General features: G+C 32.9%; 1 protein-coding gene across 1 annotated transcript in view; it reads left to right on the top strand.

Moving 5' to 3' along the window:
• Positions 1 to 6,527, top strand: part of LOC113396608 (chondroitin sulfate proteoglycan 4) — a 28,733-nt gene extending 22,206 nt beyond the window's left edge. Inside the window, exons 16-25 of the mRNA XM_026634609.2 lie at positions 48 to 229; positions 533 to 686; positions 874 to 1,368; positions 1,474 to 1,669; positions 1,751 to 1,906; positions 2,225 to 4,083; positions 4,208 to 4,443; positions 4,866 to 5,016; positions 5,442 to 5,589; positions 5,875 to 6,527. Of these exons, the coding sequence (XP_026490394.1) occupies positions 48 to 229; positions 533 to 686; positions 874 to 1,368; positions 1,474 to 1,669; positions 1,751 to 1,906; positions 2,225 to 4,083; positions 4,208 to 4,443; positions 4,866 to 5,016; positions 5,442 to 5,549 (3,537 nt within the window). The 3' untranslated portion in view covers positions 5,550 to 5,589; positions 5,875 to 6,527. The remainder of the gene's footprint in view (positions 1 to 47; positions 230 to 532; positions 687 to 873; positions 1,369 to 1,473; positions 1,670 to 1,750; positions 1,907 to 2,224; positions 4,084 to 4,207; positions 4,444 to 4,865; positions 5,017 to 5,441; positions 5,590 to 5,874) is intronic.
• Positions 6,528 to 11,625: the final 5,098 nt, after the last annotated feature.

The following is an 11,625-nucleotide window of genomic DNA, read 5'->3' on the forward strand; positions in this document are numbered from 1 at the left end:
TTATCTTTTTAATAAAATATGATAATTCAAAACGATATAACTTACAGGTGGATACAAATATGAACTGCCTCGAAGAAGACATCCACTACGATGTGACGCAAGAACCAAAGCATGGATCCATAGAAGTGGGAGAGGGACAGGGTGCGATCAGCTTTACGCAACTTGATATAGCTGCTGCCAGAGTTTCATATCGCCATAGGGAGCCGAAAACGCCAACTGATGCATTTAGGTTTGTTTTTATTCTGTGCATTGACCACCGAATACCCGACTGGTAATTGATACCACAACACACTGATTTATTACGACGCGCAAAACATTACGATCAATTAAACATTAGCATTATTGTTAAAAGCGGTTTCGGGTCTCAATTTAATCACTTAAACTATTACAATATTTAGCCTGCGACACTAGTTATAATCATCCTTCATTTTGGTGCTTCATTTTTTTTCACATTACACATATCATTGAAATTTATTGAAGAATGAAATAACGATTTTTTTAAAACACAACCAATGTGTTTGCTTTTTTCTAGATTTAAAGTGATGTGCTTAGAAGCTTGGGGTGAAGGCATATATCCTATTAAGATCTTTCCCTCTAGTTATTGGGAGTCGTTGAAGGTTTCTACTAATAAACCACTTGTTGTTGAAGAGTCAACTAGTGTTAATATAACAAAAGATGTTCTTGAAGTAAGCATTTTGCATGGTTTTATGAATATTCTATTTATTTTAATTTTATAGAATTTTGAAAAGGATAAAATTCTTCTAATTATTTTTTTCTTACTTGCAAGGTAAATGATATGCCAATTATATTGTATAATTTTGGAACTTGGTTATATTTCCTACGTGTTATTAATAATCCATGATTTTGGTTTAGGTAATGCACCTTCAAATTGAGCCATCAAATATAGTCTACCAAGTTACAGAAGGACCTTTCCATGGTTGGTTAGAAATTACTGCCACTCCTGGCACAATAGAAATGGAAAACTATAACGAAGAGCCAGTACATACGAAAATGTTCGATCAATCTATAATAAACGCCAATAGACTAGTTTACGTGCAGTCGGGAGTTAATCGAACCAGAGATAGGATAAAAATGGACGTCACAAATGGTATAGTTTGGCTTAGAGACATAGAACTAACAGTGATAATAATTCCTGAACATTTTTACGTAGTATCGTCGAACTTAACCGTGATCGAAGGAGAATCTGTCAGTGTTAAGCAAGATTTGTTTAAGATCGTTACGGAATACTATCGGGGTAAAGTAGTATCCTATAAAGTTATCCAAAAACCTAAATATGGTAAAATCGTGATGGCGGATCAGGATTTAACGTTACTGCCTGTACTCAAACTTAATTCGGGGAACATAATGGTAAGTTTAACCTATGATAAATTTTCATTCATGCTGTTTTTTCATGCTAATCTGACTACGTTGTGGTTCGCTCAAATGTAATTAAATATTTAAATTCACTTTTAGTATATTAATGACGGTTCTGAAGAATCATCTGACTCAATTAAACTGGTCGCTATAACGGAAGGAGGAAAAGAAAGTGAGCCTTTCTATGTGAGGATCAATATTGTTCCGGTGAATGATGAACCGCCTATTGTAGCAGCCAATACTGGACTTTGTGTTTGGGAAGGAGGCACTTTTGTTTTTACAAGAAACGAATTATGTAAGTTAAATAATAATATGATCTGAATACTATTTGTTTATAAAAATAATTGACAATGTCTTAAATATTTTTTTTACACAGATGTTAACGACATAGATACTCCACTTACCAACGTCACGATCATTGTGGTTGACATCGTATCTGGCTACATTGCCTTGAAAGGAGATTTGGAAAATCCTGTTGACCATTTCACGCAAGCAGACATTGATAATAGACAAGTCATTTTCGTTCATAAAAGTAAGTAAAAAATGTTTTGTATAAACTAAATTTTTTTTTTCGACAAGAGACTAAGGTAAATGTTAAAAAATAGGAAAATATTTTTGTCGTTCTAAATTTAAATTGATAAATAATATCTAACAAAGCGAAGTTCTAACCGTCATTGAATATCGGAAACAGACATAAAAAATCATATTTATTAAGTTATATTTGTGAACATTTAATTCATTTGCATAATACTTGTTCCTATAATAAGATTTATAATATTAAACAAACCACAACAAAGATACGTCATTGTAATTTACACTACGAATAAATTAAAAAAACTATTATTTTCAGATGGCTCAAAAGGCAAAATGATATTCAATGTCACAGATGGTCTCCACGAATTAGCTAAAATTACGTTTCTAATTACTACAAAGTCAGTGTCCTTGAAGCTAATAAGGAAGCATACCTTACGAGTTTTTCCATTAATGAGAGAGCCACTTAATAATTACCATCTTATGTCCAAATGCTCAGATCTCACGAGAAATATAATATATAAAATCGAGAGAACTCCAGCGCTGGGTAGACTTATAATGTTGAACGGGGAAAATCATCATCGATCTATTAAACAATTCACTCAACAGGATATTAATAACACACTTGTATATTATGAGCATACACATCCTTTCTCTGATCTTTATACCAACGATTCGTTCATATTCACGGTGGAGGCTGCGTTGGCCAGACCTATAGTTGATCAAATTTTCAATATCGATGTATCCGTCTCATCAGGCGGTCTTGCTAAATACGTCTACATTCCAATCACTAAAGTTCAAGAAGGTGATAAAGTACCTTTACGAGTAAATGTTACAAATGTCATAAGTTATTTGGAAACTCAAGCTGGTGTAAGACAACCTCAACTCGAAGCACAGTGGTCACAACCAGCTCACGGTGAACTAAAGCCCTATTTATCATCACTGACGCAGACTCAGTTGGAAAGTGGTGTCGTGACTTATGAACATGATGACTCTGATTCTATTCAGGATAAAATTGATATGGCTCTTTACTTGCTTCCTGATTATGTTCTGCTTTGCAATGTAACTATACCTATTCATATAGTACCAGTAAATGATCAACCGTTTAGACTATTAACAGATTCACCACAAATACAAGTAGTCCAGGGGGAGAATTATACATTAACAAAGAAAGATTTGCTTACGGAAGATGCTGACACAGGACCTTCTGGCATATTATACGACATAATTAGTGGCCCAACACAAGGAAGACTCGTAATGTTTGATAAAAATCACACAATTGATGAAGCTCAATCGATAAACAAATTTACTCAGGAGGATATAAACAATGGCAGGATTATATACGAACATTCGGGATTACTCCAAACCGCCACATTCTATTTCAGAGTATGGGATGGTCAGTTCAAACCAACTTATACAGTTTTTACCATAGACGTTATTCCTGTAATACTCAACGCCACGTCTTTACATCCCATATATCTCCAGCAAGGATCTAATGTGGCTTCTGTAACTACGGATCAAATATATGTCGAAACGAATGCTAAGACGCACAAAGTATGGTATAATATCACTAGGCAACCAGTGCACGGAATGGTTTACCTTGGAAGAAATCCTGTTACGTATTTCTCGCATAAAGACTTGATGGATAAAGTGGTAATTTATATGCAAAATGATATGACAGTTGCAAACGATAGTTTTGACCTCGTAGCTTATGTGCACAACAGTAATTCCACTTTACCATTTAAAATAGAAGTTATCGTTCAACCTCTAATGACTTTAAGCGATTTAAAGGTGGATGGAGAAAAGGCTAAATTAACTCTAAGGAACTTAGATGCGACCGAGCTGGCTAAGCTCACGGCAAGTGATCCAGTTTATACAATTATACGCAAACCTAAATATGGAACTATTAAGAAAATTATAAGGAGTTCCGGAGAAAAGACTAGTGCACGAGAAAGGGAGGTAGCTTATTTTACTCATGAAGACGTTAAAGCTGGGGTGATATATTTCGTGACGAAGAAGAAAATAAGTGAATTGAATGGAGTAGAAGACAACTTCAAATTTTTACTAGCTGCTACAATATTCCAGCCCGCCGGTGGTAACGTGAAGATTTTTATGGGAAGCCGACAGAAGAAAAATCTACCTGGACCAAATGATCCGGAGAGTCACGAAGGCGTACCGGTAAGACGTTTTAACTTAGTTACCTAACTTATGTAGTTTCACCGTTTGGAGGTTCCCTGCTCTCGATCTGTCAACCTATTCTAAGCTTATATGTTATTTTATATATGCCTGTATGTTTTTCAAGGTTTCAAACGGCGAATCATCTTACTATATGATGATATTAATGGCGTTACTCGGTGTTGCTCTTGCCATCATAGTTATATTTGGGTTAATAAAATGTCGCCGATATCTCATGAGAGATCAAAACGCCTTAGTCAAAATACATGGACAAAGCCAGGGTGCTGTGGCTCCCATACCACTGCCGAGACCACCTGATCATTTAATGCCCTCGCCTACACAGGCGACACCGCCTATTAAAAGGTACATTTGTGGATTTAATTTTTTAATATATTACTATAATATAAAATTGATTAAAAATATTCTTCTTATTATTTGTTGTTTTGTACATATGCACATAAACATTAGATATATAGATATCTTCACTCACGAAGGCGCTTCTCCAACTTTTAAATTTATTAATTAATATTTAATAATATAAACTTAACAGATATAATCTCATTTGTATTTTTTTGCTGTCCTTACTCTTAGTCGTCTCACGCAAACTAAGATATCTTGTTAACATGAGCGTCACACTCATACTAACGCATGCCGATACTAATTTAATGCTGATTTATAAATAATATAGTTGTGCAGAAAAAATATAATTACTACAACAAAAAAGGTACATTTAGATACTGGTATTTATGATTTTAAACGTTATATGTTATACTAATATTTTTCAGGTATGTGTCATCAGAACAATCGGTCCACACTGGCACTAGTACTCCGTTACCGTCGGGAGGTAGCGTTGCGTGTAAGGTGACACCACTGGCCGACTCCGGTATACCTGACCTCAATGCGAGGTATCCTTACGGTGCAGAAGATCATACCGATGTAAGTATATATCGACGAAATATATTATCTTATTTGACGTTTACGACTTTTTCATTTTTTACTAGCTGTCAAAAAGGCGTAATGAGTATTGAACGCGTAAGTCGTATAGAGAATTGTAGTAAATGGAACAAAAATATATTTATTAACTTTCCGGTTGGAATTGATTTTAGGTATGTATAGTACCCGTTAAGTATCTTCTTGCCTCTCTCGCCTCTTGAGACCCAACTTCAGGCCGGTCTACTTAGAGCCCTCGTATTATACCCATATATAAATATAATATTTGTATTTATTGAAAAGAAACGTTTTGAGACTATATTTAGACTACTGTATTTAAGAGCATTAAATAAAAACTCGAAAGTATGAACAGACCAAATTTCAAATTCAAAATAAATTTCCAACTTTAGTTTATATTTTTGTTTTTACAGGCTGAAGACTGGAGTAGTTACGAAGCGAGTGAGTCTGCGTACCCTGTCCGTGTTCCGGGCGTCGCTCCAACGAACCCGATGCTCAGACGCAATCAGTACTGGGTCTGACCCGCGGACACCTATACCCTGCCGAGGGTACCAAGACAAGGTAAACATATTACATACCTACTGTGCTTCAGTCTACACCATCACAGAGTTAAGAAAAATTATATCATCATATTTATTTGTCATTAACCCAAATATATTATTGCCATACGAGTAATGTGTTCATTGAATGACTAAATAAAGTTTATTTTTATTTTATATCATTATTAGGAATATATTTGGACAAGATATCGTCCAACCCGTGGCGTCAATTAGTAATATTTTATCTTTTTTGATGCAATTTAAAATTTCTTTATTAAAATAAAAGCAAATGTAAAATATTTTCCAGTGACCCTAACAACCCATGACAACTGTGTGACGCTGAACCGAAGGCCGCAGAGGCGCGGCATCGATCTAGTTCCTACACCCTTCTTATTAAGCAACTACAAGGTCAACAAGTACGCCAGTTGCGAGGTCACTCTATAGAATATTACACGTAAGTTTAGTACAAAAGTTGCCATATGTGTACGAAATTTCTAATCTAATTTATATATAATTAAATCAAAACGAAAAGAATGTATGATTGTTTTATACTGGCTGACATATTACGGCAGTAACCTTAATTCAATATATAAACATATAGATCTGAATTCAGGTGTATAAATTAGATGGGAAAGTAAAAAGAAAACTTCTTCACGATGTTGATAGATTTTGGACACACATTTTACTAAAGTTTTAGTGAACAAGAGAGCCGCAGCTGTTCATGAGTTTTGTGTACTGAGAATTTGTTTAGTCATTAATACGATGATGTCTTGTTATTAGTTTGATGATAGCTAATGTAAAAGTGCGTTTCCACTGAAATAGTTGGCAATTTCTGTGCTCGGAACTGTTTTTATTCTATTCTGAAGACTGTCACCAATTTAATATCTATATTATGATCTATGTAAAATATTTAAAAATGAGTTCGTATACACGGAACACTACGCAATACGCGCGTCCTTTGACGTTTGGCAAAAACGAAAACGTCTTGACTCATTCTAACAATTGTTGTTTTCAATTTACACAATCACAATAGTATTTATAAACAACGCGTAATAACACAAAACTTGCCAATTTCCCTCTTGTGGAGACTCAGCGTAACCCGTAATGTCCATAAATCACGGTGAACAGGTTACAATATAATATACAACGAACAACTTACTTCCTCAAAAACACCAAATCTAATAGCTGCGATAATGAAACAATATTTGTTGTTGATGTTAAATGTCTATATTACGATAAAACATTTGTTAATGAATAGTAACGTCTTGTGATTTTAATAATTCATATGTCCGATGGCGTTGTCCACTTATATAACTAATCCCAAGGGATGGTATCGATTAATTATGATAATAATTTCGATTTCTAATTGATGTAACTAATTACTAAGCTTGACACGACCGATGGTCAGACACGGGTTGTTTATAAAATATCAAATTCATTGTTATGTTATGGGTTTAATATTTGTGAAACTATAGACGATGAAAAACGATAAATCTTCGTTACGAATACTGGGGCAATTATACATTATTGTTACATATTTTAGTACTTAAAATCAATCACCGAGTGTACTTAATTTTCTTTTATATTTTAAAAATAAATACTTTCGTTCTTGGGAATATGGATACTACTTCAATAACGAAGTCCGGTGATAGATTTCAATTCGACGTGCAAATAACAAACAATCTTAATATATACATTATTGCTAAGCCAAATAGTTATATAAATCTGAATATAAAATGAATTGGAATGGATTATATGTAAATTTCATATAAAAATTAAGACAGCAGGCTCAAAATACTCTGTGTTCTTCCATATTTTCATTCCGGATAAGCATTTCATACAGAATATTCATGTAATATATATGTAAGTAAGTATAACTTGGTCACTTTTAAGATTAACTGTAATCCAATTATGACATTTGAAGCTGGATCAAAAATGAACAAATTGATCCTAACAATAAGAAGAATAAAAATTTAAGCGACAAAAGTAAATTTAATCACTTAGAAAGGTCTCTCAACACATTATTATTAATCAAACAATTTCCAATTCAATATTCACTTTTCCGTTACGTTAAGTCAGGTCCAGATCAATTTCTTATTTTTGATTTTTCAAAAGAATCATTAAGCTAGTGAAGCCAGTATAATTTCTTTTGTCGGTATTTAACCGACCAAATACTACTTTTTTTGGCTATTCCTAAGCGAATAGTCCAGGATCCGTGGTCCATTTTTGCACTTGATTACTATCAAGCAAATGTTTCGTGAGTAGCTTAATTATGATGAGACGCCCAACAATTTCCTGTACGAAAACTCGATTGTGGTGGCTAACAGAGGTAACAGGGATAAAATATGTCGATTTGATGATTCTCAAAAAATTATTAACTTATAACTGGGATTATTTTTCTTAATCTCAAAATAATCATCTAAATTATTTGTCCTACAAAATGTATGGTTTGATCAAAGAGTCCCCTCCCTCCAATATGTATCGATGATGAAGTCATCAAAAATGATTGCTAACTAGCTGATTTTATTTTTTTTACTTAGTTAATATCTATCTATCTCTCTCTCTCTCTTTTAATGGTATTTTTGTTCATGCTTGATCGTATAGTTTTTCGCAATCATTAGTTGCAACAGATTTAGCAAACGGTGATTTCGAAGAGTGCAGGAGTTTTCATAACTACACGAAAAAAATGTTTACAGATCCAAGTAAAAGAAAATCTTGTTTCAGTGTTTATTTTGTCGTAATGGTTGTTAAAGATATATTTAATTTAAAAACGGCTTCACAAATGTCTTAAAAATTTTGAAAAATAACGCTTTCATTAATGACACTTAATCTTAAAAGTGAGGTTATAACGCCGTCAACCCGCAACTGTGTTTGGACATTTAACGCACCTGCTTACGACGACGTGCATGTGTGCGTGTATCCGTTCCCAGTTTTTGGTTGGCGGATTAATTTTTAAGTACACGAAATATATTATAGAAATAGAAACGATGCCAATTGCCAAAAGAATTATGCCAAACTTAGTGCCAAAGTTATGTAAATAATTTCAACGTGTCAGTCATTTTATATCGATAGTTTTATAATATTTTTTATTCGCTAAACATGCTAGTGATAATATAGTTTAATATTTCTAAAGGAGACAGTTGAATTAATAACGATTATTATATTTTAATATCTAATTGATAATGTTACATTTATGTATAGTGTCTAAATATTGTTGTAGGTACGATTAATCATATACGGTAGAATTGTTTTGAAGTAGGAAATATTTAGGTCTTTTTTTTTTTAATTTTTTTATATAGAGTTGCGTAATATATGTTCTAATGTAACTTTGTAACGATAAATACTTGTTTAAAATAAATTTTACTTGGTATTATATTTATAAGCAACATCTCCGGAATGCGTATTTTGTTTATTGACGTTACTGTATTAATTTACATGAGTAATAATAATTTATGTATATGTTTAATGTAATGGTACAGATTTTGTTGTACACAATATCTTAAAGTAATATAACACGTACGGGGCTAAGAGTACTATCTCTATCTATTGTGTGTGTTTATAAGGGATAGCAAGATAGTTTGAGTCTTATCAATTTCGTTCGGTTCAGAAATTGTGTACAGGAAAATCCGTATTATCAGTTCTGATCTTTCATTTATCATCTTGTCTCATAATGAATTTTGTAAACGAACCTCAACGACAATCATAGTAATATTAACAGATTCTAACTTAATTATAAGGAATTGATTAACGATGTATGTGGGTCCGGTACGGTCAAGAAACATTTATATATTTATGCACTTATAATCTGCTATATACCTCATGACATATTTCAATTACAAAACCGGGTAGGCTATTCTGTAACAATAAACTCGAAACTCACCGTAGAACACGACCTTGATATGTCAGAATGTGATATACGACATCGATTATAACAATTTTAAAATTTATAGGATACACGTATCAAGATGGCGTATCACTCTTAAGTCAGTTGTCGATATTTCATGCGAGTGAGATACGAAGTGATTTCTTACAGAACTGCTGAACGTGTTTTTCTCAATTGTCGTTTCAGAAATTACCGTTATGGACCCTCATGCTATTATATCATAAGGAAATAAATACAAGGCTAGTTAGTGTAATGAAAGACATTGATCAGAAAATCATGTTATAATATAATATTAATTCATCTGGTAATTGTAACGCTTTATAACCGATGTTTTCATGTCCAGAGTTCTGTTGTGAAGATTACATGCGATAATAGCCTTTATTATTACGTGAGAATAGTTTTTAATTGTATCAAAAGACTTAGCCGAATCACTGGATAGATATTAGACGAAATCTAATGATTCTCTCTACGATGAAGTGCCTAGTTGTTAGAGCTGCGATGTATAATATAATGTTTGTAATTGATGGTTATTTATATAAGTACAAACATTCGGTCCGTAAATTCAATACATGCCTTTAATACGCTTTATAAACGATACGTTGCAAGACGACAAAGTGTAAGTTTGACTTTTTAAATTTATATCATACATTAGTAATAATCGCTAGTGTAATGTTTAAATATACATATGTTTCGTTGATATATCGATTCAGTTGATATTGAGCAGTATTTAAACGAGACATTGTGTAATTTTAATTGTAGATGAATTTTCAAACTTTATCAGTAATATTTGTAAATTTCAAATTGAATAGTTTAGATATTGTGTCGTGATTGCCGATTGTCTCGCTTAATTTAAAAATCAAAGAGCTTTAAATGTACTTACTGTTCGTTATTTAACTACTAATGTATTGATTGCATGCCATTTTGTACGGTTTTACGAGTACCCATAGTATGTTGTGTTTCGTTATATTAGAATGGAATAGTTAAAGTACTGAGATTCGTATTCAATAGAATATTTACTAAATAGTTTTGTGAATATATTTCATTTGAAATGTTTAAAATTATGACTTGTAAATTTTGGATTCCGTGATACATTACTCTGTCGAAAGTTGAATTCTATAAGACGAACTTGCATTTGGTTTAATTTGAATTTAACGCAAAACTGCTTGGATTATATACACATTGGTTTCAAAAGTTTTGTTCTAATTAACATTTTGGAAGGAATATGTAGTCTTTAAATTTTCGTTATTTATAGTCGATTCGTTTCGTAGGATTCAGCTTAAACGAATACCTAAAATAAGTAACTCAATTCTTACGTTCGGCAAAGCGGGTCCTGTCAGTTGTGGTAATCGAACTAATGTATAAAAGAAATGCTTCTTCGTAGAGTTTGTACTGTATTTGATAGTTGCTCCCGTACCTTCTGTACGAACTTCAAAATCAATAGTTAAACAGCGATTACCGCGTAGATTTCTTGTTGAGATATAAAAAAAAAAAAATGGATTTAGAATTTCACTGTTGGTATTACTTTTAAGAAAAAGTTCCTAATTATGCCAAAATTAAGGAGGTTTATGTTTAATAAGTCCTTGAAACGAAACCACCGCATTACTAGAAACCGTAACCCATCTCAGGCCTTAATTAGTAGTTTAAGGAATCTTTTTGATATCGACTTCATGTTATAATCCATTTCATACGACGTTTATTCGACGTAGAATATAAAGCTCAAACAATGATAATTATATGTAATTACGATAATTCTAATGTTAGAATAGTGACACATCGATCATTCGTATTGATTAAGTGTCCGTTGGAAGGTTACGATCGGTAATCAAGTCGGCTATGTGGCGGATATTTAATCACATGCGAATTTTCGTCGGTGCCCGCAGGCTCTTGTTATGGAATGTAGATGTAAGAAGTACACGAATCTTCACGCAAAAACGTGTCCAACGAATTAAATGAGTTTTAATTTGCCTGATGAGCGCTCTCGTTAGAGATTATTGTCTGAAAAATGACAATTTTTTTTAAATAGTGTATTTTGAAGGCGTCTTTTTAACATATTTCTCAATATATCCGTTTCATTCTTCCGAACTCCGAGCTCCAACAGCTTCATGTAAATTTCGTACAATTTAACGGATTTACCATAATTCTTCTTACATCTACACTCCATAGTTCTCATAGTAT

The sequence above is a fragment of the Vanessa tameamea genome, chromosome Z (genome assembly GCF_037043105.1).
Source record: "Vanessa tameamea isolate UH-Manoa-2023 chromosome Z, ilVanTame1 primary haplotype, whole genome shotgun sequence".
Lineage (NCBI taxonomy): Eukaryota > Metazoa > Arthropoda > Insecta > Lepidoptera > Nymphalidae > Vanessa > Vanessa tameamea.